Genomic DNA, 27,069 nt, shown 5'->3' with positions numbered 1-27,069 from the left:
GTGTATGACTGATAAATGCGTGTTTATCTTCTTTTCCCAAGAGTAAGAAGAGTGAACTTGAGCCAACTATATTCAGTTTATTCTTCCCAGAGTCACCAATCAAGTAAGTCATTCCACCTCCCCGGGGACAGCATGGGCAGGGACAAAGAGGGAAACTACAAGCCACAATAGCTGAGCTCCCTCCACCTGGAAGGAAAGGAAGCATGGGGATACCTGTCCTCCCCTAATACTATTTCCCTAGTAAAAATACATCCTTTTTATTTTTTTTTCTCCCCTCCTGTTACTATAAAGTAGCTCTCTTATCAGTACAGTCTCTCCACTTCTTCCATCTACTGTTGGCTGTCCAAGGATTTGCCTCCTTTAGTTATACCATTTCGTACATCATCAAAATCTCTCCTTATTGCCTTATTTAGGCCACTCATCATCTTCCTGTTGACCCTTTATTTTTCTACTTCCCTTCACAGCCAAACATATCAAAGAGTTGTCTACACATTCTTATCTCTCTACTTCCTCATACTTCCTGCAATTCTTTCTTCAACCCACCTTCAATCAAGCATTCTTCCTTCCCCGTGGCTCCTCTGAAGCTGCTTGTGGCTCCTCTGAAGCTGCTCGTATTCATGTCCTTTCTCTTTCCAAATCTTACTTGACCCTTCAGCAACATTTGCCAGTTGACCACTCCTTCCTCCTCTCTGACCTTTGTAAATCACTCTCTCTTGGCTTCCCTCTTACCTCACTGGTAATGAATTCTTACCTTCTTCTTGTTTTCCTTGGCCAGCTCCTCCTCCTTTACCAACCTCCAAATGTTGAAGAGCCCAACAGTGGGGATCTCTATCCTGACCTCATTCTATTCCATCTACATGTGATTTTAAATACCATCCACATGTCTTTCATTTCCAAAAGTGTATCTCAAGCTCAGACCTGAGAACCAGACTCTTATAGTAACTCTCAATCTTCTCCTGGATATCTAAGGGGTATCTCAAAATAAGATGCAGTGGCAGAGACTAGCTAGTTGTTCACCAAATCCGTACTACCTTGAGCTCCCAGCCAAGCATTTCCTAGCTTCCCATGCAGCTGGATGTAGCTCTAGAGTAGGGCAGAGTCACAAGACAGAAAGAGCTTGGATTCATGAATCAATGCACAAAACATCACCCACTGAATACCCACATTGAACTGTTTTATGAACAAGAAAAGAAAAATCTATTGTGTTCTGCCATTGCTATTTTGAGGTTATTTGTTCAACAACAGTTAGCCTACTCAGACTATTACAGATGTCAAAAACTGAACTTGACTCCCCAACCCAAATTCCTTCCCCCACCAATCTTCTCTACCTTGGTAATTGATGCCTTTCTCCATTCTATTACTCAAGACAGAAGCCTTGATATCTTTCTTTTCATTATCCACACATCCAGCCCACGAACAAGCTCTCTTAGCTCTATCTCTGTATTATTCCAGTTTTGCTAAAGTAACTAACAAACTCAGACTCAAAGTGAGTTACAGTAAATATTTATGCCTCACATACAAGTCTGCAGGCTGGCTGTGCTTGTTCTAGGCTTGACTGACCTTGTTTGTGTTCAGCCAAGTTTGGCTCCAGATTGCAAATCAGGTTTGGGTCTGCAAGCCATGTGTCCCATTCTGGGACTCAGAGTGAAGAAGCAATGGCTTCCTGAAACATGCTCTTTTCACATGGGTGGCAGAAGCACAAAAGAGACAACAGAAGTTGTCCATGCCTCCTAAAGCTTCAGGTTGAAACCTCAGTCACGATTTGTAATTATCTTGTTTTTACTGGCAATTTCCCCTATTAAAATGCTGGTTCTGTTCCTGCCTGGCATCTAGCAGGCATTCAACAAATGTTTATGAACTTGATGTTAAATGAGAGGATTCTGGAAAAGCAGTTTGAGGCTACACTGCTAAAGGATCTTGAAATATCACGTAGGAGAGTCTGGACTCCATCCTAAAGGCATTAGTCAGTCACCAAAGGAGAGGTCTGCTTTAGAAAGGTAACTATGATGGTAGCTGGGTGATGAATGTCTAAAGAGAAGCAGTTAAAAGGTTACTGTAATTGTCTAGGTTAGAGGAGACTTGAGGCATAAACTAGGGCAGAGGGACTAGAAGGGAGACTGCATTGAGGTGTCATCAACAAGAATCGGTTATAATAACAGCATTTATTAAGTGCCTATAGTAGGCCCAGGCTTTATGCTATCTTACAAAAGCCAAGCAAAATAGGTATTGGTATACTAATTTTGCACATAAAAAAAAATTTTCAGAGAACTTATATAATTTCCCCCCAGAATCTCACAGCTAAATAAATGACTATTCTGTAATTCCATTGCAGGACTATCTGATTCCCAAGCCCAGGGAGTGAAAGACAAGGAGTGGTGCTAAGTTTCCAGCTAAGGTAATTACTTAGATGATGTCCTTTGCTGAAATACATAAAGGTTTGCTGGGAAAGGTAATGAATGTGGTTTTAGTTACCCTGTGGGTTAGAAACCTGTAATACAGTAGGTGGTTCTGCCTGAAACAGAAACTGACTCTGGTTAACTCGCCAAATAGGGTACTTCTTGGAAGGCTATGGGGACTCCCAGAATCATTGGTAGGCTGGACAGGCTTCATGAAAAGGTCACAAACCCAGGGAGTTCCAGAAAGTGAGGCAACAAGAACTAGCCATATGTGTATTCATTGAACAGATAGTTATTGAGTGCGTACTCCATGCCAGGCACCTCAGAGCACTGGGGACACAGCAGTGAAGAGTCAATACCGCCACCTTCATGCAACTTACATTCAAATGGGGGACCCAGGTCATAAACAAATCAGTTAATTAAATCCAAAAATATGTCAGATGGTAGAAAATAAAACAAGGAAGGGGGATAAAGAGTGCCTTGAGGAGAGAGAAGTTGCAATTTTCAATGGAGTGGTCAGAAAAGCCCCCCGGAGAGTTCTGGTCTGTCCACTGCTGCAGCCACGTGAATGAATGAGAACTCCAAATGTCCCCTTGTTGCTGTTCATTCTCTTGGAAGTAACATCTGATTGGCAGAGATGAAGGCATGTGCTCACCCCCTTGTCTCCTCTGAAATGAGGGAGAGGAAGAATTGCCTTTCAACTTGTATATTTCGATAAGCACTACCTCCAAAGAACATACAGAAAATGAGGGATTTTCCCAAAAGAGATGAGGGTTTGGCCTCTAGAAAACCCAAATAACCACAGGAGTGGATGCAACCAATAAGAGAGTCAAAGAAGAGACTCATCAAAGAGAAGAGTGAGAAGAAAAAATAAAGGATAGCACTTTGGAGAATTTTGAATACGTCTGAAGATGCAGGTTGATGAAGAGGAACTAGTAAAGGAGAGCAGAAAGAAAAGAATCTGAAGAGAGCAATGTTTGAGAATCCAAGGATAGAGAGAGCTTACGAGGTCAATGGTGACTTTATGAAGAGGCTTGGAGGAAGACATTGTGAATGGAAAAAGAACCAATGGTGAGTGAAGTAGGGAAAGAGTAACCTCTGAGCCAAAGTGTTCTACATCATAATTCATGTTGTTATAAAGGAACTTGCAAAATATATTAACCTGTGTCAAAAGGAATGTAGGACTTCTGTCCTCATTTCATTTGAACTTCACAATAACCTTGTGAGACAGGTCTTATCCTCACTGTGAGATGGAGGAAAATGATATCTAATATTCAGTGTTGGAGATTACAAATCTTTTCCTGGAGTGCATCTGTTAATAGATATCAAAAGACCTTAAAATGTATGTATTCTCTGACCCAGAAATTCCTCTTTAAGGGTACTTAGCCAAAAGAAATAAGAGCATGCATACAGATTTATCTACAAGGTTATACATTGCTTGTAATAGTAAAGAATTGAAAACAAGCTAGTTCCAACAAGAGGGAATTGGTATGTCCATGCTGTGAAATGATGTGCAATCAGTACCAAATAATGTTGCAGAATAAACTGTTCAAGAAAGAAAAAGGGAAATGGTTTATAATTTATGAAGTGGAAAAAGCAGACAACAAAAAGTATACACAGTATGATTCCATTTTTGCTTCTTGTGGATTTTTTCCCATATTTTCCAAAATGTCTGCAATAAACAAATATTACTTTTATAATGAGATTTTTTTTAAGTAAGGTCCTGTGTGGTTAAGTACTTGTGTGTGTCAAACAGGGATAACTGGGAAAGGAGGGGCCAGAATTATGCTCTTGACTCTTCAATCATTCCTTCTACCACCTCAGGCCGCCTCTTCTTATATAAAACAGTCAGTAACTGTCTTACTTCTGACTTGTTGCTATAACAGAAATGCCATAGGATGGGTTACTTAAATAGCAAACATTTATTTCTCCAAATTCTGGAGCCTGGGAAGGCAAAGATCAAGGTGCTGGCAGATTCAGTGTCTGATGAAAGCCTACTTCGTGGTTCATAAATGGCTGTCTTGCCTGTGTCCTCACACAACAGAAGGGCCAAGGGAGCTCTCTGGGGTCTCTTTTATAGGGACACTAATCCCATTCTTGAGGGCTCTACCCTCATGAACTAAGCCTGGCAAAGGCCCAAGCCATGAATACCATGGCAGAGGGGATTAGGTTTCAACATATGAAATGAGGTTTGCGTGGGGAGGGGTGGAGGGCGGTGGGCAAAGACTACAACAGAGAACACCGTCAGTCTATAGAAGCAAGGGGGAAAAAATGTCCCTCAATAATGTAAAAATGCTTTCCTACTTTTTTTACTTGCAGTGTTCAGTGAAAACAAGTCCTTTACAATCAACATGCCAGAAACCCTAACATATAAGGCCTTCTTGTACTGAAAAAGTTAAAAGCGTGAGAATGGTTGGAAGTTGTTTAAACAACAATAGTAAAGATTTTACGAGACCTCAAAATACTTCCGGATGTGTGGATATGACAAACCAATAAAAAGGAACCAACACCCAGCCTAGAGCCTTCTAAGATCTAGATACCAGCCTTTCTACACCCCAACCTGGAAGCACAGGCTCTCGTAGAGAGGGGAAGTACTCCCACATAAGAGACACTAGGGGTGGCCCAGATGTGGCAATCCCTAGTAGGATGTGGGGTATCCAGAGGAAAGGGGTGACGGGCGCACTTAAGACACGTGAAAACTGGAAGGTTTGGTGCCTTCTGCCGTCGGCGGTTCCAAGGCTGAGTTTACGGCACTTAGAAGCAAGCTCTACTCCTTCCGGCTCGACCCTGCCTGCAGGCCTCCCTCAAGACCTCATCGGACTTGGACTAGAGGGCCTAACTGGGGCTTGTATTCGCTATCAAAGATCTGTGGGTCCCCGAGGCGGTGCGGTCTAGTACCCGAAGAGCTGGACCCCGGCGAGCGGGCGGCGTGGGCGAGGATGGGTGCGGCCACCACACGGGCAGGACTCGCTTCCGGATCTTCGCAAAACTAACAACATTAGTTAGGGAAATATACAGGCTCTAACAACCCTAAATCCCTTCACTTGGCGACTGTAGCAATCTGAGACACTGAGCGCCCCGCACACCCTAGACGCAGCCAGAACGCACCCATCCCAGCCTCGCCACCCGGCTCTGGTGACCTCCCCTTTGCCCGCACGCGCCCTGCAAACCCGTGCCCCCGCCCTCACCCCAGAGCCCCTAGAAGCAAGCTACGGTGGCTCTGCTGGGGATAAATTATTGCCGTGCTACCGTGCTGCAAACTCAATCCGAGAAGTATGAACTGGCTGGGACAGTTTAGGAAGGCGGCCACGAGGGCATTTGCTGAAAGGAACAGATAAATGCATTTGGGAGTAGGAGGGGTAAATCTGTGGACAACGGTGAGGAGGAAGAAAATGCAGCCTCTGCCTCAAGACCAGCGGCCCAGAAGTGGTGCTCAGAGAGCTCTCTCGGACACCCAGAGCCCCGCCTTCAGGGCGTGGTCTCGCGCTGCCCCGGGAGGGGGCGGGGACTACTCCGAGCCACGCCCCACTCTGCAGGAGGCCAAGGGTGCCGCACCTACACTTCCGCTGCGCGCTGCGTTCTGCACCAGCCGAACGAAGGTGATCCAGGTGAGTCCCCGCTCCTGCGGGCAGCGAGGAGCGTGGGCCTCGGAGGCATTTCAGCTCCTGCGCTGGGCACCGCCCGTATCTCGGCCATCCCAAGCTGAATAGGGACTCGCTCTCTCTCTCTCTCTCTCCCTTCTTGTCTGTAGATTTCTTTCTACCTTCCCATCCCCTTTGCCCTCCATCCTCCCCATGATGTAGTGGGTTTGGAGCGTCTAAGCTGGGCCGGCCTCGCTATCTAAAACTCAGGGAGATTCTCAAGGTCAACCCTTCCTCAGTTACTTCCTTTTCCCTCCTCCGCTCCCTGGGCTGTGCCGACGCCGGGCTCCTTCTTTCTGCCTCCCAGAGCCCACCTGACCTTGCCAACTGCATCTCTGGTGCACAGGAGGGGCGGGCAGGGCACTGCAGGGGCAGCTGGCAGTGCAGGCCTGATCGGTAACACAGGTTTTTAAAGTGGCCTGCGAGCGCTGCGCCAGCTGCGGATGTGCATGTGTTGCTAGGGACCTTCCGGGAGGGTCTCCCAGGGAATTGTGTTTGTTTTCCCCTGGTTTCATAGAAACGTTTGTCGTATGTTTGAATTGGAACCTACGGGTGGGTCATTTCTTACCGCTGCCTTAGAGCAGGAGAGGAGGCGGAGTCTTTGTTGAGGTTGATTTCAGAGAATTTCCCTCATCTGGTGTTGCTGCAGGGAGCGCTAGGGCCACAGCGGTGGGGCAGCTGCGGGGCGGTGGAAGGGGCTGGAGGCTGGTTGGTAAGTCATTCTCTGAAGTTCTGGCTTCTGCTATCACTTTCCTTGGGAGTCACGAGTTTACCGCTATATTGTAGCTTAGGGGACAAGTGAGTGTGGGAAGGGAGGTAAAAGGAAAGCAGAGACAGGAGGGTGGGTAGGAAAAGAGCTACGGGCTTGCGGCTTGAATCCCCTAACTGGAGAAAGGGAGATCTGGAGGGAAGGACACTTACTGCTCTGCAGATATATGGCTCTTTGCAGGTGCTGTAGACCTGGGCGTGGTCATGTGGAATTGCCGCAGATTTTCGATTCCTCTGTCGGTGGAAGCAAGGGCATCTCTTGGGAAATCTGTAGATCACTGGGAGCCTACAGTTTCTGGGAAGCACCCAAGGTTACTGGTCAAAATTACAGACTATGTTTAGGTCAACGAATTCAGTGATGAGAGCATAGTATCTGAGTCAGGGGATCAACAATGTTTATTCTCACGGGAGTTAAATTTAACAGAGTTAAATAAGTTTACATCTAAAATCCAAACAAATACTTTCAGCCGGGGAAGACGTTCTGTAAAGCTTTCCTCCTGACAATGTTACAGAAATAGAAAACTTTGTCAAGTGATTCCCCCCACAAATGATGTTACTACATATAAAACAGAGGTACTGTGTAGAGGTACTGTGCCCAGTCATAGAAACTGCACTGCAGGGGCCTCCTTAGATTAAGGAACAAAACTGGAGAAGGGCAGTCTTCCCCCTTATTTAGACTTAATCCTGCCAGTTTAGAGTTCTGCAGAGACGCAGTCCATGAAGGGGAACCTCTTAACCTGGAGGATAGCCAAGAGACTGAACCTATGTGGAGAAACCTGGAATGAAGTGGATGACAAATCAATCTGTCAAAGAGTAATTTAGTGCCTACTGCACAGCTAGCAATATTTAAATATATTCTTCCCTATATTTCTATTTAAATATTCTGAATCTGTATTCAGAACACCCTTGCCAACCACAATTGACCATGAACCATTTTAGCATTTTTTAAAGCAATATGTGTTTAAAAGAATATACTGCTACGGTTTTTACAACTGGTTTCATTAATACTACTTATGAGTATACCATCCTCCTGAAAAAGGAGAATTCAGCAGTTAGGTAGGTTACTGCTATGTAAAATAGAATTTTTGTGTTTCCCTCGCTATCTCTTACAGTGTCTACGTGCCTATCTTCCTATGGGGAAGTTGTACTACCTTCCAAATACATTTGCAAATACCTTTAAGGAGTTCAGCATTTAGAATCATCCGTCCCCTGTTACGCTCTGAGTTCTTTCTAGAGTCGACCCATTTATTAACTGAAACTTGTGTTCTAATATTTTGGTGACTTAGTTCACTCTTTTTTATTTAATAGTGTTATTTTATTTCTCCAGCCTAAGAAATGTGAATGATTGTGACACAACTTCATTCTAAGTACAGACAGGCCTGAAGAGTTAGACCCCTGTTTCAGGCAGGAGCCTGCAGCCTATGCAGTTCCTTCATTCAGAATGGCTGGTAGCCTGGTGGGGACTTGTTCAGCAGCTGCTAAGAATTCACTGCATACAATCCACCCACATTTCTTGTGATGGAAAATCCAAATGGTGTCCATGTGACTCATTAGAGATTTTTTTTTTCCTCTTTGGGAAGTCAGGGCTTAGTTTCACTCTGCCCCTCAGTTCCTATATAATTCCAGTTAAGGGACAGGTTATATGGAAATCGTGATGTAAAAATGAAGTGCCAATTTTTGTGTTGCTTTGCCCTTTGCAAACCTGTATGCCTGAAAGTTTGGAGGATTTTTTTCCCCTGTAATCTCTCCTCCTGTCATACTGCAGTGCTGACACTAATTAAAAAGAAAAAAAAAAAAAAAAAAAGTTCCTTTTTGGACCTTTTCCAAGTTTTTTTCTTCTTCCAATTAGAAAGCTCTCAGGCTTTAATCAGTCACAGGCTTGGAGTTAATTATTAGCTTTCTGTTCTCGTTAATATATTTTATGCTCAGGAGAGGGTCCGGAGAGGTAGAAAAGTTTCAAAAGAGGTCAAGTGTGGTCAGACTTGGTCCCCAACCTCATTGAGAGACAATACAGCCAAGGGTTGAGAGCATAACTGTGGAGCCAGACTGCCTGGCTGTGTGTGAATCCAGGCTTTCTCTGTTATAGCTGCGTGTCCCTGGGCAGATTACTTAACCTCTCTGATGTTCAGTTTCTTCATCTGTAAAATGGAGTAATAATATATCATAGGGATGCTGTGAGGGTTTAAATGAGTTAATATTGATGAACTACTTAGAACAGTGTTTGACACACATTAAGTAATATATGTGCTAATAATAAGTGTTATTAATAATCATTGATTTCTCCTACCACTCTTCCTCTAGGCTATATCACTACCCTTCAGCCAACACTGGTCTCCTTTTTCATCCTTATACAAGTAAACCCCTTTCCTGTCTCCGTGCCTGTGTACTTGCTGTTTTCTCTACCTGTGTGCTCACTCTCACATCACTGTTACATCCTTCAGAGCCCTTAGCTCAATCTGTTACCTTCCTGTTTCATGATCCTCCTAAGTTGTCTCGCTCCATTTGACTCTGTATTCTGGAAGGTCAGGACCTTCTTTCTCAGTCTTGTTCACCATTGTAGCCCTGCACTGCACGTGGTACCCAGCATTCAGTAAGGGATACATCAGGAAAGGAATCATTCTAAGGCACTACTGAGGAAGGTGGTAGATGTGGACTTAAAGTGAGCATTCCATTTAGGTGAAACGCTTTGTCCTGCATTGACTTTGTCAGATCAGCTCCCTTGAATGAATTGTTACAAGATTTTTATTTTCTTCTGCATCCCATAACTTCTTCCCATTCTCTTCCCTGTCCTCTGAGATTGGTGCCTTCATACTATGGGAAATGTCCTGCAGCCTGTCCCTGGGATCACACCTCCCTGGAGGCTGGGCTCCAGATGGTCCAGCGTGGCTCAGGGCTTTTAGGTCAGCACATCAAGGAACTCTCGCCCATAGGGCCTTTTGGGTCAAGAATCTGTTTGGGAAAGTTTGTCATCCTACAAACAGGGGAACCTAGGATTTGTTCTGTCTTACAATCTACTATTCTTAGATTCCTGAAGAGCTGAATTACCAGTTTTTCCCAGGGGAGATTCAGTTAAGCATATGTGTCTAGTGCCTTTTCACACAGAAGTCAGACTCCAGAGGAGAAAAGAGCAGGTAATTTGCTTATTTGGCCTTAACAGAGTTTATTTGTGTCAATGCAGGCTCATCCCACATAACCAAGAAACATTCACTTGGACTCGAGCATCAAGCTGGTCCTTCCCTCCCCGCTCCCGCTCTCAGCCAGCGCAGTAATGTAGTCATTGTCATCAGCACAGACAGTTCACGAGAGTGTTGGAATTAAAATGACATGTGGAACTTGAATATTTTATATTCCAAGCTGTGGCTACTTAACTATACAATTGACTATATTTGGATTTATAGGACATTTATCTCTTAAGAAGACAGATCTTTCCATCCCCCCTAACTTGTAGTGTGCTTCCACTTTCCAAGTGTTCTGCCAGCAACACTGATGAGGAATTAAAGAATATCAGAAACCGGGAAAGACCCACTTTATGACCTGCCTCTGCTGTTTGCCTCACTTGAGTTAATATTCAAGGCTGGACAAATAATGGCCTGCCTATTCAACTAACTTTTCATTTTTAGCCCTTGGAGTGATATTTACTGAATATGCAAAACAATTGTGGGGAATAGTTATTTTTCTTCACATGGTTATTATTCCTTAACTGTCCATGTACTCTTTTTTCTTAAATTTTTTTTTTTATAAATTTATTTATTTTATTTATTTATTTTTGGCTGCATTGGGTCTTCGTTGCTGCGTGCAGTCTTTCTCTAGTTGCGGCGAGCGGGGGCTACTCTTCGTTGTGGTGCACGGTCTTCTCGTTGCGGTGGCTTCTCTTGTTGCGGAGCGCGGGCTCCAGGCGCGCGGGCCTCAGTAGTTGTGGCTCATGGGCTCTAGAGCACAGGCTCAGTAGTTGTGGTGCACGGGCTTAGTTGCTCCGCGGCATGTGGGATCTTACTGGACCAGGGCTCGAACCCATGTCCCCTGCATTGGCAGGTGGATTCTTAACCACTGTGCCGCCAGGGAAGCCCCCATGTACTCTTTTAAAAATCTCACTGCCATTTGAAACTTTGACACTCAAACAGATTTTATCATCTGTGTACTGTAGAATTGACCAGACTGGCATTTTGAAAATGTAGGATGGACCCAAAGAAATTCTGTAACTCTCCTTTTTTTCTCTCCCATCATGGAAACAGGGAATTACCTTTGTGCTGCTTGCCTCTAGGATCTCAAGTTTCTCCATTTAGCTTTATATGGGCTCAGCTGCCTTGCCTAGAAATAATTTTGAGGACTATTCCTTTGTAGATACATTTGGAGGCAGAAACGAGGCTGGACAGCTACCTCATTAAAAGAGTACAGGCTGAGTAGACCCCTAGCACAACCTCAGAGTTTTTGGAACCAGCTCCCAGTGTTGGGGACTCATGGAGGTCCACTTGATGTGATCACATGAAGCCCTTTAAGTTACCATCCTTGTATTATTCTCATGAAAATGCCTTGTAAAATAAAGGACCAGGGCTTCCCTGGTGGCAAAGTGGTTAAGAATCCTCCTGCCAATGCAGGGGACACGGGTTCGAGCCCTGTCTGGGAAGATCCCACATGCCGCGGAGCAACTAAGCCCGTGCGCCACAACTACTGAGCCTGCACTCTAGAGCCCGCGAGCCACAACTACTGAGCCCACGTGGCACAACTACTGAAGCCTGCGCACCTAGAGCCTGTGCTCTGCAACAGGAGAAGCCACCGCAACGAGAAGCCTGTGCACCGCAACGAAGAGTAGCCCCCGCTTGCCGCAACTAGAGAAAGCCTCACGCAGCAATGAAGACCCAACGCAGTCAAAACTAAATAAATAAAATAAATAAATTTTAAAAATAAAATAAAATAAAGGACCATATATAAGGAAGATTGGATTAATAGTACAGGCAGCCAAATAAGGATTTTAATGAAACATTGGGGAATGGCTCCAAGTCAGTCTGTAAGTGCTTTAGCATTGTCCCATTCCTGATGCATTAAAAAAAAAAAAAAAAAGGGCTTCCCTGGTGGTGCAGTGGTTGAGAATCTGCCTGCCAATGCAGGGGACACGGGTTCGAGCCCTGGTCTGGGAGGATCCCACATGCCGCGGAGCGACTAGGCCCGTGAGCCACAATTACTGAGCCTGTGCGTCTGGAGCCTGTGCTCCGCAACAAGAGAGGCCGCGATGATGAGAGGCCCGTGCACCGCGATGAAGAGTGGCCCCCACTTGCCACAACTGGAGAAAGCCCTCGCACAGAAACGAAGACCCAACACAGCCATAAATAAATAAATAAATAAATAAAATAAACCCAAAGTTAAAAAAAAAATAAATAAATAAGCTGAAATATTTAAAAAAAAAAAAAAAAAAAAAAGACTGCTGAGAAATTGCAGTAGAGTTGGAGGGGAGCAATCTTGCAAATGGAAGTAAGGGTTACCATTGTCCACACTGGCTTTTATTTGTTTGAGGGCAAAGAGAGAGCTGAAAGTTGAAATCCTCTCTCCCTTAAGACGTTTGATTGATTTTCATTTAGGAGAAGATAAGTTGTTGTAACTTCATGGCTCAGAAGTCATAAATTATTTGAGGCCAGTGCCCAAATGATAAAGCCTGCCTTTTGCTCCATTTGTGCAGTGTTGATTGTGCCCTGGGGAGTTTCTATTGGCAGCTAAGATGGAGTGGAGTAAATAAGTGAGGGAGAGCTTTACCCCAGTAGTATTCCGTTGAATGTAGTTCAGGAAGTTCTCTGAGTAACCCTTTTGTAACTGAAGGAACCCCTGCCCCAGTGAGATAAGGCAAGTTGTGGCAGAAGCAGGAATTGGAGGAAAGGTTGAGCGAAGTATAAGCGCTGGAGTAGTGATGTTTCCAGGTGAATCTGTCAGTCACATTCCTATAGGAGAGTACCTTAGCCAAATATCATAATGAAACTCCATGTTGCTAACTCAGGCACTGGAATAGAGCATATCTTCTAGGGGTGAGACCAACACTGCCTCATTTTAAGTCCAAGCTTGATCACTCCTAAAGTAAGACTTTACAATGGTGCCTTGTGGCTTTTTAAAAATCCACTGGGTGTCTACTCACTGGATGCACCAAAGAGTTGTTGCCTCAAATACTCTTCCTTCCACTATGCTGTCCCATAGACCTTAAGGCCCCACCGGTCACCAGGGCACCAGTGTTCTCCGATCTACCCCTAGACACCCACTGTGGCCTGGGGTTTTTCTGCTGCCCCTTGTCCCATGCCCCACCTGCTTCAAATACTGTTCCTAGTTTTTTTCCTCCAACCTGATATGTCCTCAGAAAGTCATGTTTGGCCAGTAATATATATTTTGATAAATAAAAAAGTTACACACAGAAATGCTGCTGTTTAAAAATATCTGTTGTAGAAATAATTCTGTTTCTAAAGTATTCTCAAAATGTGCAAACATCCAAAGGTAGAGCCTGTGGCTGGTGAGGGTCCATGAGGAGGAAAGGCTGCATGGCAAGTGGTAGGACTTGCATGGGGCCATACTGGCAGGACTGGACAGTGTGAGCACATTTAGGAGGGAGAACTGCCTGATGTGTATTACCTCACAGCCCACTTGTCTCTTAACCCTCAACACATGGACTTCCACCTTCTACCATCTCCCTAAAACCAGGGTTCCCCCTCACCAAAGCCAAAGGCATATTCTTAGCCTGTTCATGCTTCTTGACAGAAGTGTCCACTTCTTCCTTTTCAGAACTCTTTCCTCCTTACGTTTAGGGTCTGTACTGTTCCTGGTCCCTTTTCATACCTGGAAAGCTCTTTCCACGTGTAGGAGTTGAATCCACCCGAGGGCTTGCATAGTTAATGATGGTGCATGTTTGCTTGGTCAAACACCTTTCTCTTTGGGAAGTGATGCTTCCTCTGCTGGCACTTAATTGCATACCCTTTCTTCCTCTACGCATCTCATCTTAGTCCGTTGAGGGAGAAGCAAGAAGTATTGACTGTTACATGGCCTGTAAAGACTCTCTCATAATCTGGATCTGTCCTCTCTAACCTTATTTCCTGATGTTCCCACCATGTGCTGGGGTCCAGGCTTTTCCTCACCCAGGGCCTTTGCACTTGCTATTCCCTCTGATTGGAATGTTCTTTTCCCCATAACGTTGTGTGGCTGTTTCTTCCTCATTTATGTGTCAGTGAAGATGTTGGCCACAGAAAAAAGATCTTCCCCAGATGATCCTGCTGGAGTAGCCCCACCTCCATCCCGTTCCCTCCACATCACCGCCCTGTATGTTCTCCATAACAGTCATCACTCTCTCAGGTTGCCTTTGTTTGCGTATTTGTTGTCAGTCTTCTCTCATCATTAGAGTGTCAGTGCCTTGAGGTCAGGGACCCCCATCTTGTCCACTGCTGTATCTCCCACAACTCAACATTGCCTGGCATAGAGTAAGCACTTTGTATATTGTGGTTGAGTAAGTGACTTAAGTGTTCTGGGACTCATGCTGTCCACACTAGGGAACTAACTCCTTCTGTCATTATGCTGTCCACGTCAGGAATCTAAGTAGACCAACCTTTTGCCAAATTTGAATCTATCCCAAACAGTATCAGAACTAATTTCTAAGTCAGAGCACGTTATAGATTTGTAGAAAAATCAGTATCTCCTTATTTAGGAAGTATTACATATGTGGACAGACATGTACATTTGCCAGGATGTACAATGTCTTTGTGTTTGGACCAACATTTATTAAGGGTTCATACCAGATGCTTAGTCTAGTTTATCTCATTTAACTCCTCAAACCATCCTGTGAAGTAAATAGTATTCTCCCATTTGGCAGAAAAATTAAGTAACATTTCCAGGGTCCCACAGGTGGGGTCTGAACACAAGTCTAATTCCAGAATTCCCACCGTCTCTACTCCTGTGGATTTTCCCATGGGAAAAGGCAAATCATAAACAGTATTCAAGTCTGCTAGGAATAAAAACATTCCCAAAAGGATCTCTACTATTAAATAAGTGACACGAATTTTCTAAATAAAAAGAAAAACTAATTCCTTTTAAACCTTCAACTTAATTGTTCTCTCAACTGAACTATTTTGACTCAAGACTGCCAGGAAACAGTTAACTAGGAGCATACACCTCTGTAGTTACTAAGAAGTGAAGAGAGAACAGAAACACTTCTGTCCTATCTCTGCCTTTCCCCAACCCTTTTAGTTTCATTTTTGGGGGGGGGGGGTGGGGGGGTTTGTACACAGTTTCTGATCATTGGTATGAAGGAAAAATCTGGAATTGGGTATTTGTTTACTTATTTGCCTGCTTTCCCCAGTAAAACATGAGCTTCCTGAGGGCAGGGACCAAAGTCTGGCTTGTTCACCTCATCCCCAGCATGGGCCCACTGAGTAGCACATAGTAGGCACTCAGTAAACTTGGACAAGTAAATGAACGGATGCTCAGCCCCATGCGGGGATAAGCATGTCTGGCTACAGGGAGGGTTTGCATGACTGCAGTTTGCTGATTTCCATAGTCTGTACTAGAAGCCTGCTTCCTTCTGAATACTCGTGCCCTTCAGATAATATATTATAACATGGCTGGCTATTAAGAGTTCAAAAAGGAGGGGAATATATGTAGTTCTAAGCTTTGTTTGCTATTTTAAAATGATAATTCTAAATTATAAATTCTTAAATGTATCTCATCATCATGTATTCGAACATCCGCTTTTATCACTGAATCAGGGCAAAGACGGTTAACAGAACATTAGCACACATAGTATAACCTGATATATAACATTTATTGAGTACTTACTATGTGACAGGCATCCTGATGGGTGTTTAGAGACAGTGTTCCCATTTAATCTTTACAACAACTATATGGTGTGGGGTAGGTGCCATGATTTTCTCCAATTAACTAGTGAGGAAACCAAGGATGCTTGAAAGACGTTGAGTAATTTTCCCGAGGACACACAGCTAGGAATATGAGATCCAGGTTCTAAACCCAGACAATGTGATTCCAAAACTGCCCCCTTACCTGCAAGGCTGTCTCTATACTGCACATAGTAGATAAGTGACAGGATTCAAGCTAAAAATCAGGTCCGATTCTTTGGTTCCTTTGTAACATACTGTCTATTCCTCCTGTCTCCTCGATTACTAATTATTGTCAGGCCATGTTTTTACATAACTTTTTTGGTATATATTTGCTCATTTTGCACATTATAGAAAGGTACAAAGGAAAATCTATAATTCAGCCATCTGGAAATAGCTATGCTTATGATTTTGATATTTTCTTCTTTAATTTTTTCTATTATTGTGAAAACTAGATATACACTTTTTATTTTCTTTTTTTTTTAACTTAACATGCTGTATATTAAGTCTGTTTCACCATCTTTAATGTTTCACCATTTTTAATGGTTATATACTATTCTGTTTTACAGATATATTATTTATTTAATTAGTCCTCTTTGTTTGGACATCTATACCATTTCTGTTTTTGCTGTTATAAATAGTGCTGAAGTGAATGTCTTTGAACCACATCTGTTTGCCTTCCTGATTATTACCCCAGGATAGATTCCCAGTAGAATTAATGAGCAAAAGGTTATGAACAATGTAAAGCATATTGCCTGCCGCCAGGCTGTCCTCCAGGTGGTTCTGTTTTACACTTCTCCCAGCAGCGTGTAATACTACAAAGTAACTAAATAAATTTTTATTTGTACAAATCATAAATTTTAATCTTTACAGCTGGTGTGCGACTAACCTCGGAAACTGCGTGATAATTAACAAGTGCTATTATACAACCAAGTGAGTTACAAAGTAATCTATACCAGTCATGAAAGTTCAGCTCCGAAAGGACCATTGGACTGCATGCTGTGTGTCTATCACCATGTAGAAGGCAAAGTCTAGGGCAGAGCTCCCACCCCCAAGAACCTTATCTTGTTGGGTGGATATACGGGTTGCCAGTGACACAGAGCAGGTATGTAATCAACAAACTATAGTGTGCAGTCCGAATGCGTGCTCATGTCAGAAAGAGGTTGTGTTGCACGTATCAGCTTCTCAAGCCTGTGCCCTGGGAGCTATCTGCTAGCTGCGGGGCCGGCCCAACCTCGGGCGTGGCTGGAGCTGCCTGGAACGTGGCTGCTGTGAGCCGAGGTGCCTCCCCTTTCGCCAGTGTACGCACCCGCACCCACGCGATGGGGCGGGAGCGTGCATCTCTTTGCCCTGGATTCCTCAGAAAATAAGGATTCAGCAAATGACGAAGTTTTTCTTTTGAACCCTAAGTGAATTAAACTGATTCTTTCCTTAAAGGACAAGCCTTAAGCATTTTGCAGTCCCTATTGGATTTATGTTTTCAGCAGCTGTAGCGACAGAGCTTTTCTCTGTGTTCTGATCTCCTCTTTCTCCAGGAATTCATACATCCAATTGCTTCCATTGTTTCAGTAGATGCTTTGAGGGGAAGAAAGGAAACTGACATGGGTTAGGCACACACTTTATGCCAGGCACTGTGCAGAGCGGAGGACGCATTCTGAAAGCTACCTGGACTTACAGCTTGCTTTATTTATTCCACAGCTTTCTATAAGCACACACTCTGTGCTTGGCACGGGGGATGCCGGACACACACGGTCCCTCCCTCACGGGAGCTTAGTATCTGATGCAATTGGCTGCTCTTTCTGTTCTAGCCCTGATCACGCCAGCTGGGAAGTGCTGGCTGCAATGGCCTGTGAAGCAGGGCTCCTCATGTGGTGAAAGTGCAAGGAGGTGTCAGGGCGGGCTGAACAGGCTTGGCTCTGGCACCTATGCAGGTGTGTCCAGGGCTCCCGCAGGGAGAGCCTTGGAGAGGGCCGCCTCTCTCCTCCTGCCCCTAGTACGCTCACTGTTTCCTGACCGATTACACTGTCCTTTGCACACCACCCACTTTAGCATCGGACTCTGGGTCTCCCTTACTGTAAATTCTCTGTCCTTCAAAGGTCTTGTTCCTGGCTCTGCTTGCCCTCACCTAGATTCTTTTCCCCTCAGTACCTATCACCGTACCAAAGTGTGAGGAGAGTCACTTTCACTAGGGTGTGACTGCCTAAAAGTGTAACCTCCCAGGTTGCATTTATACTTTGGAAGAGGAGGTCAGTAGTAAACATTAATTTCTAATTGCAGGTTTTTGAGCGGTTGCCTTTCTGAGTGTTCATTGCCTGCAATAGAAACATCTACTCAAAGGACACTTCTCTGTCCTGCCACCTAGCTTCTCCTACCCAAATCCTTACAGGCCAGAAAAAGAGAGGCCAGTGACCGAGCCACCGAATTCTAATGTTTTGCCTGGGCTAGCTGGAGTATTTGGGGAAGAATTCTAAAACCTGCTCTGGTCTTAGCTCTGACCTCATCTCTCTACCTGAGCCTCCACTTCCTTTTCTATAAAATGGAGCTTATGGGATTTGGGGGGAGATGAAAAATGAGCTGAAAAGTCTGCACCAACACAAGGTTACCCCAGGCTGCGAGAGAGCCTAGCCTCCTGTCTAAAGGTGAGGTCTGAACAGACTTTCAACTTGCACACTTTGACCTAAACCAGATATGCTTAATTGTATCGTTCTTAAACAGGCGGCTTTTGACAAAGTTAGAGACAGCTTCGTTTTCAGTGGCCTGTTTGGCCCAGATGTGTTGAACTCCAGGGATATCAGGTAGTCATGTTTATTTATTTTCAAAGAGGTGTTCAGTATTCACCCCATATTTTTGTTTTAATAACTACTACCAAAGCTTCCTCCCCAAGCTGATTTTTTAAACTCTGGAAAGGACTAATTCTAAAAGAGAATGAGGGCAGGGAAGCTTGGAAGGCAGCCAAAGACTCCTTGCTCTCCGCAGCCACACAAGATGGCCCAGGAGAGGCTGACCTGGAGGTGATTCCCATGCTGAGTCATGGGGACGGCCCTTTCCAGTGTGTGTCCCCTGTCCCGGAGGAGGGGATGCTGGGTGCCCCTCCGCGAGCAGCTCTAGGTAAAGAAAGAATATAGCAGGGGAAACTAACGGGAATTATTGTGAAACATGGTTGGGGGTGGGCAGATTTTAGGATTTTGGTTCCAAATGTTATTTTGCAGACCTAAGGGAAACTTACTTTTAAAGAACTGACCTGTTTGCTGGCCCCAAATTCCACACTGAGAAAGATTCTGTGATCCCAATGTCAGTTCAGCTCTAAATCGTCAAGTGGGATTGAAAGGGGACATTGGAACTGAATTGGAACCTAAATCTGAATCCCAACTTGGATACTTTCTCTTTTAGACCTTGGGAATATTACTTAACCTCTGGGTGCTCTTTGGAAAATAGGGATATTAGCATCTTGTTGGGTTGTTTGTGAGGATGACTAAAACATTTTGGAGCAGGGTAACCTTCCCAGGCTTTCAGGAGAGGTTGCAGCCAAACAGTTTTCAGGGGTGGAAATTTTTTTTTCTTTGGCCACGCCATGTGGCATGCGGGATCTTAGTTCCCTGACCAGGGATCGAACCTGTGTCCCCTGCAGTGGGATCGCGGAGTCCTAACTACTGGACCACCAGGGAATTCCCAGGGATGGAAATTTTAAACTGAAGACAGAATACACACAGGAGCTGTTGGCCTGTGGCAGCCATGCACGTGATGAGACAGCAGCTAAGGATCTCTGGAAGCATTGTAGCTATTTCTCTGTGTCCTGCCGTGCTCTGACCCTTCAGACATCTGGTGATCAATGCTCAGAGAGACTGGAGGGCAGCACTAACTTACTCTGAATTTATTAGTGCTTCTTCCCACCCAGCAGGTTTCCCTCTCCTTGATCTCCGGTATGTTTCTTTCCTTCTTTCTTCTTTCCTCCTGGAGCAGGACAAGAGCTAAAAGAGCTGGAATTGCTGAACACTGAAAAATGCGGAGATGAGCTTTTTCTCCAAACATTTCATATGAAATTTTTCAAACATGCAGAAAAGTTGGAAGAATTGTATAGTGAACATCCATATAGCTACCACCCAGGTTCTAGCATTAATATTTTGCTATATTAGCTTGTATCATCATTTTTTGATGCATTTCAAAATAAGCTGCATTGCAGGCACTAGAACACATCATGGGGTTAGTTTTGAAGTGTTAGTTTGATGAAGAATCTGGGTTCTCCAAGAGCTGCCCAGAGCCTTGCTCTGCTTTCAAAGAACTAGAACTGATCCCTTCCCTACAAGTGTGATATTTCTGCTGCTGTACCAGCACGTGCCTCAGGATCCAAGGGAGGCCCTAGGGTTCCTGCCCTCAGAGTGTCCCCGATGCCAATAGACATACAAGCGAAAAACTTGGAATCACTGTGTACTTACTGACTATATCCTGTTTCTCTCTCTGTTTCTCTTTCTTTCTCTTTCTCTCTCTTTCTTTTTCTTTCTCTCTCCTTCTTTCTCTTTCTCTCTCTCTCTGTCTCTCTCTCTGTAACTTATTATATCTTTTAGCATTTTGCCTTGCTAAATATTTTTTTAAATTGTGGTTTTTAGTGGCCAGACCATCCAATAGCAGTGACTACTGCAATGGTTTAGATAAATCTCATACATGCAATGTTGATCAAAAGAACTCAGGCACAAAAGAGAATATACAATGTGATCGTGAACTTTTCTGTGTGTATATCGCAGACTTGAATCATTTTTTAATTCTGTTGGGTGGTATACAGTAATATCTCTACCTCTTAGAACCACCAGATCACTCATGCCTCTTTTTGATCTGTAGCGATACGTTTGCTGGTAACAAAGCATCCCACTCTTGAGGCCTCCTGCAGCTTGGAGCCCACAGTGCCAGGTGGCGCCTGAATGTGTTCTTTCTCCCACAGAGTCAGGATGGCCGTCCTCTCTAAGGAATATGGTTTCGTGATTCTAACTGGTGCTGCCAGCTTCATAATGGTAACTCATCTAGCCATCAACGTTTCCAAGGCCCGCAAGAAGTACAAAGTGGAGGTGAGTGGGAACACAGCGGTGCCTCTGTGGGTTCGTCGGGGCAAGAACTTGTTTTCAGTTGTGGAGGGAAAGGTGAGGTGCTAGTGGTCAGCGGTGGCAGTTTCAGGCCTGTTCCTATTAGAAGTTCTGCCCCTGTCTGGCAGGAGGAAGGCAAGAAATATGGGGCCCTTCTGGAGAGTCATTTCCATCTTGTTTTACTTTTGTCTCTTCTGTAAAAAGACCAGGTGTGCTTTTGGCTGGAGCTCTTTGCTAGGAAGACAATTATTTTCTAAAGGGGGTTAAATAGGGAATTCCCAGGCTGTCCAGTGGTTAGGACTCTGCATTTTCACTGCCAAGGGCCCAGGTTCGACCCCTGTTTAGGGAACTAAGATCCCACAAGCCTCACAGTGAGGCCAAAAATAAAACGGGGGGCGGAGGGGGTTAAATAGCAGTTGTTTCCTGGTGTGCCACTTTAAAATGATGTCTTCTGGTGATTTTCCTGTTTCCCAAGTAGAAGAGAAGCACGTGGTGCTGAGTTAGCCTGTGTTTGGACATCAGACATAGGGAGGAGATCTATTGAATGCTTCCTTTAGCTCTAGCTGATCTAGAAGGGATAATTACTGAAGCTGTCCCTGGTGAGCAATTTTAAATGTCTACTTCTTTTGAGCAATTTATAATTAGAGCTCCTTTTAAAGTTTTCATGTCTAGTTTATTATTTTGATGGACACATTAAAACTCTCACACACTCAGTTTCTGTTCCCCCATTAAGGGGAACCTTAAAAGGATGTGGTATTTGCTGACTCTTGGGAAGGAGCTATTTCCCAATGGCATCCTTGTAATGCATCCCAAAGCCACCAGTGATGGCATAACGTCAACAAAAACCCCGAATTTGGCACAAGCTGCCTCTATCCCTTGAATGGCACAGACATATATTCTTGTCACTGGATATTAATAGACACAGATTGAATCTGCCTCTGAGAATGAGACCTCTGTCACCACATGCATGTAAGCAGAAATTGATCATCTGACCAAGGTTATGGCAGAAGATGCTTTGGGATACATTATCTTTAAGGTTGATTTTAACTCTCAACACTGAATGCTACACTTGACCATTTGATCACACACACTTTGTTTTAACAGTATCCTACAATGTATAGCACTGACCCTGAAAACGGACACCTCTTCAACTGCATTCAGCGGGCCCACCAGAACACGTGAGTGCTGGCCCTGCCCGGCCCCCAAGACATCTGCAGAGTGGGTGTTTTCTGTCCAACACCTCAACCCTTGGTACTCTGTTTGCTGAGTAATAGCAATGATGACGATCATGGATACTCATTAAAAGTATCATTAAAAATGTATAAGTGAACAGATTAAATATTAAGCAAAATTAAGAGTTGTTAGGATGGTGGGATTCTAGATAACCTTTTCTTTTTTTCTTCCATTTCTTTTATTTTTAATTGAAGTAACATTGATTTACAATGTTGTTAATTTCTGCTGTACAGCCAAATGATTCAGTTATAAATATATATATATTCTTTTTTGATATTCTTTTCCATTATGGTTTATTACAGGATATTGAATATAGTTCTCTGTGCTGTACAGTAGGACCTTGTTGTTTATCCATTCTATATATACTAGCTTACATCTGCTCATCCCAACCTCCCACGTCATCCCTCCCCCAGTGCCCTTTTCAAACATGGATTTAATGCTGCATTACTCTCCTGCAGTATTGGCAGCAAGTTCACTCTAAACTGATACCGAATCGCCCAGCCTAGGGCGTGAGAGGCGTTGAGCTCTGTAAGGAAATCTACTCTAATTCGCCTCATCAGTTGGTCAGATTTGAGGTCTTTGACTCACTGTGTTCTGAGTTACCTCTAATCTAATCCCAAGCAGAGCAAAAGAAGGTGGATCTTAGCGGTCAGGCCTTCTGCCTCTGGTCAATGTTTATTTTTATTCTCAAGTTTCTAACTTGGCAAGTAAGAATGTAAAGGGTTCTTAGTTTTACATAGACATACTTATATAGAGCACTTTAAAGGAAAAAAAAACCTTTTTTTTCTATCTATTCCAGGTTGGAAGTGTACCCTCCCTTCTTATTTTTTCTAGCTGTCGGAGGTGTTTACCACCCAGTAAGTTTTTCCGGGGAGGGGGTTCATCTAATTAGATTTAATAGATTTAATTCACTGAGCCATTCAGGAGGGAAGAGGAAATGAAACTTTAATGAACATCTTCAATGTCTAGGCACCATGTATTTAAAAGAATTTCATTCAGTTACTTCTTACAAAGTTCCTTAAAGTAGGTAGAATTTTCCCCGTGTTTTACAGATGAGAAACCTCTTGGATACTATGTAACTTTCTCAAGATCAAATAGCTACAGAGTAGATGAATCAGAATTTGAACTCAGGTCTCTCTGATCCTAGGAGGTTCATGTCCATTGAGTTTTCCTTTGTCACATTATTCATGCAATGAACATTTCCTGGACACCTGAACAAAACAGGCAAAGGCTCCTGGTTTCATGGAGCTGACTCTTAGTTGGGGTCGCAGACAAAAAGCAATTCAAGGACATCGTGTAGCATGTTAGAAGGTGATGCGCCCCACAGAGGAAGCAAAAACAGGGATGGTGGAAAGGGAGTGCCTGGGGGGGGGGCAGTGTTGAGTGGGGCGGTCAGGAGGAGCGCCTTGATGCGAAGGTGACACTCAAGCAGTAGGTGAGGGAGCAGGTGCTGCAGATGTCTCCAGACATCTGCAGGCAGGAGACGAGCCAGGGCGAGGCCCTGGGGCAGGAGCCTGCCTGGTCTGTGTGGTGCACGGTGAGCGGTGCGGCTTCAGTGGTGAGCAGGAGGTGAGGGCTGGAGGTGAGGGTGGACCTCGGGGCCGTGTAGGCAGCCATGGCCCTTGTGAGCCTTAGGTTTGGTCTGCACTACACCTTATCTAAATAAAGCAAGTTTATCTGAGCCTGATTAGTTGCCATTGGGGTCTTGCCTTACACAGAAAGTGTTTCCTTTTCGGGGCCCAGATTTCCCCTCCATTGAGTTCAGACCAGAGTGCTGGCACCTCACATTTCTGGTTCTGAGACTTTCTTAAGCCTCTGGTCTGTACCTGAATGGCCTTGTGCTTTTTTTGTCAGCTGCCAGAATGGCACATCTATAGTTCATGACCTCAAAATCTTGTATTTTTTTCAAAGAAAAATCTGCTACTCTCTTAGAGAAGATGTTTCTTTCTTGTGCCTCTAAAGAGCCCCAATCCTAGCAAGTAACTAGGCTAGCTGGTCTAAACAGACTAGCTGGTCTCTCTAGGCGTCACCTGACATTCACCCCAGCCCCGTTCCTGTCCCACTTCCCTAGATCCCATTCCTTGTGCTTAGTTCTTGGAAATACTCTAAGACTACTCTGAAGACAAGCACCTAATATTGTTCCTGGGTTGACGGTAATTATGCGACTTTAAAGAGAGACCTGGCAGAAACTACAGAGCTTCTAGATAGTGACTTGTGCGCCTGGGGGTTTTATTTATAGTTGTTTCATGCTCCTACTGATACTTAACTTTCCCTAAAATCATCAAAACAAACAAATAAAAATCCTAAAGTAGGAACCTCACCCCCACTGATGCCACTGCTAAATTGAAAAGACAGTTGGGGACAGTGACGCACAGTGACTCACGTCCTCACACACCCTCTCTCTTCCTCTCCCCTGTCTCCTTTAGACCAAATGGGTTGGTCACCCCGGCAGGGTGTCCAAATGGAAGGATTTCCCATCTTGCATGAGTTTTCACTCTCTCTTCCCAAGGGTGTTGGGAATGGGGAGACTTTCCCCTCCAAGACCACATGTTCTGGGATTCACAACATGACACACTCCCCCGACTTTTTCTAGTGGAGCCCCATGCCTATGCGTGGGCCACAGCACAGCCCCTTAGAGCCCTCCCAGGGGGGACCTGGCTGAGATGAAGCAGCACGCAGCCGTGGAGTGTGCAGTCCATCTCCTGTCCACAGGGCTCCTCCCCTAGTCCTGCCTTTCAGTCGGTTTCCTCTCCTGGCTTACTCCGCGACCCCCAGGCCTGCCTCTCCTTCCCCTGTGCTCTAGCACACTGAGTCCCCTGGGGCAGGCCGGGAGGTTCCTCCCATCCCACCTACCTAGGAGAAGGCCAGCAATCACCTCCCAGGTCTCTGAGCAGTTCATAGAAGGATCACAGCGCTTTGATTTTCCTGATTGAAACAACTTCATTCTACCCTAACTTTGGTAGGGAGTATTTTACTATATCCATAAAACTGTTAACTTTTTGTTAAAACATTGTGTAATCAATCCTAGATGTTAATAAAATTCTGCCTGTTTCTTTCATGCAAATAACTAACAGAGCCCTTTTATTTTAGCGTGTAGTTTCTGGCTTGGGCTTGGCCTGGATTGTTGGACGAGTTCTTTATGCTTATGGCTATTACACAGGAGGTAAGGACATATTGACATCTGTCAAGGAAACAAATTTAAAATCTTATACTACTACATTTTCCTGTTTAGCAGGGCTTTAAGAAGAGGGAAAGTAACTTGATATTTAGGTGAAAGATCTGTTATCTTCTTTCTTTTTATTAACCTTTGAATAGTAACAAAGCGCATTCTGCATTTTCAATGTGTCAATTGCTGTTCTAAGAACTTTGCATATGCTATTTAGCCTTACAACAATTCTATGACATAGATAATATTATTTTATAGATGAGGAAACTGAGGCTTAGAAAGATTAAGACTCTAGGTCACAGAGCTACTAAGTGTAAACTAGAAAGCCAGGATTCAAACCCAGGCAGTCTGACCCCAGATCCCCTGCTCCTAATCAGTACTATAAATGGTGTGCCTGAGAGAGAAGGGGGAAGAGATTCTTCTGGCTGTACTTACCTCTTGGAAGAGGGAAAACTCCAAAAGATCCTGGAGCAAAGGTGCTCTAATTATTATCCCACAATGTGTTTTAAAGTTCAATACTGTTGTGGCACACGACTTTGCATGCAGTATCTAACATACTGACAGCTTAGGCTGAAGAGCTGGTTGACCTCCTAAGACTAGATGGTCTAATGTACAACCCCAAGTGCCTTGACAGAATGGCTGGTGGATGTTGACAGCATTGTCATTGTGGAGCACCCCCAGTAACTTCTGCTCTTTCCTCTTTTTTAGAACCTAGAAAGCGGAAACGGGGAGCCTTGAGCTTCATCGCCCTCATTGGCCTGATGGGCACCACTGTGTGCTCTGCTTTCCAGCATCTTGGTTGGGTTAGAACTGGCTTGAGCAGTGGGTGCAAAAGCTGCCATTAAAGAGTTACAGGGTGTTTTGAAACTCTCATTCATTTTGAGTGACTTTTATTTTCAGTGACTTTTTTTTTCCCTAAATAAAAACTTACCTGGCGTCAGCCTCATACCTAACCCTGACTCTCACTTATTTCTTTTTGAGTCTTTATCTAAAATATAAGTAGCCTGTTCCTAGTAGATGAGAGAGAGGCCACAGGTATTAAGCACTCCTTCTCACCCTGCCAGAGGATGTTTACTTAATGTGTGAGCTGGAAAAGGGTCTATTTGTGGAAATATGTTCATAGTCATGCCACAGCAGTGAAAAACTGGGGCTCGAAGAAAGTCTTTTAGTGCTAGTTATAAGATTATCTTATCACTTGCTAATACATAGGATAACAATAGGATTTAAAAAAAATCTCTACTGAAGATTGCTTCTAATGCTTAAAAACTGAAGTGATAGACTAAATTTAAGGTTATGAAACTTAATAGAGATGAATCTAATTTCCTGCATTTGGATGCAAAGATCTGATTGCATAGGTACAAATGGGGAAGGACAACCTTAGCAACAAAATATGGAAGACTTAAAAGGTTTTAGCTGACTTGGAGAACAATGCGAGTTGGCAGAATGAGATGGCTGTTCCAGAAATGAATGTGGCCCTAAACTACTTAACAGTAATAGTGTCTAGATCTGTGCTTTCCAATACAGCCACTAGCCACATAGGACTATTTACATTTAAATTTATGCTATACTATATAAATAAAACAAACAAAAAAAATCAGCTCTTTAGTTGCTCTAACCACATTTCAAGTGTTCAGTAGCCTTTGCGGATTAGATAGGATTTGAACCCAGGCCTGACTCTCAAATCCATGCTTTTTCCATTGTACCCCACTACCACTTCGAGGAGCTAAAACATTTAAGGATAGAATGCCCTGGTCGGCAATTGAAGATGGTCAGCTTTGGCTAGATGACTGCCTGGAGTCCTCAGGGCATTGGATGCGAAAGCTGGACTAGATCAGTGTTGGTTCATGAGAAATTTTCACCAGTGGAGAGCAAAATAAGAAAAATGAGGACTGTTTTTATAAAGCTTTAACTTGTATTCTTTTTTACATTAAAATGTCCCTTTAT

The 27,069-nt window shown here is 44.0% G+C and overlaps 1 protein-coding gene across 1 annotated transcript; it reads left to right on the top strand.

Moving 5' to 3' along the window:
- Positions 1 to 5,915: 5,915 nt before the first annotated feature.
- MGST3 (microsomal glutathione S-transferase 3) lies at positions 5,916 to 26,078 on the top strand. Its single transcript, XM_061185782.1, has 6 exons — positions 5,916 to 6,004; positions 20,588 to 20,711; positions 21,831 to 21,904; positions 22,759 to 22,816; positions 25,050 to 25,122; positions 25,834 to 26,078. The coding sequence occupies exons 2-6, from the start codon at positions 20,595 to 20,597 to the stop codon at positions 25,968 to 25,970; spliced, it is 459 nt and encodes a 152-aa protein (XP_061041765.1). The 5' UTR covers positions 5,916 to 6,004; positions 20,588 to 20,594; the 3' UTR covers positions 25,971 to 26,078.
- Positions 26,079 to 27,069: the final 991 nt, after the last annotated feature.

Source organism: Eubalaena glacialis, chromosome 3, assembly GCF_028564815.1.
Source record: "Eubalaena glacialis isolate mEubGla1 chromosome 3, mEubGla1.1.hap2.+ XY, whole genome shotgun sequence".
Classification (NCBI taxonomy): domain Eukaryota; kingdom Metazoa; phylum Chordata; class Mammalia; order Artiodactyla; family Balaenidae; genus Eubalaena; species Eubalaena glacialis.
The sequence above is the reverse complement of the archived record's forward strand: the minus strand, read 5'-3'. Positions and strand labels throughout refer to the sequence as shown.

Excerpts from the sequence above, each read along its gene's own strand:
- MGST3 (XM_061185782.1), top strand. The coding sequence starts at position 20,595 with ATGGCCGTCCTCTCTAAGGAATATGGTTTCGTGATTCTAACTGGTGCT. Across the intron at positions 21,905-22,758 it reads CAGCGGGCCCACCAGAACAC|GTTGGAAGTGTACCCTCCCT; the intron begins GTGAGTGCTGGC and ends TATCTATTCCAG. Across the intron at positions 25,123-25,833 it reads TTATGGCTATTACACAGGAG|AACCTAGAAAGCGGAAACGG; the intron begins GTAAGGACATAT and ends CCTCTTTTTTAG.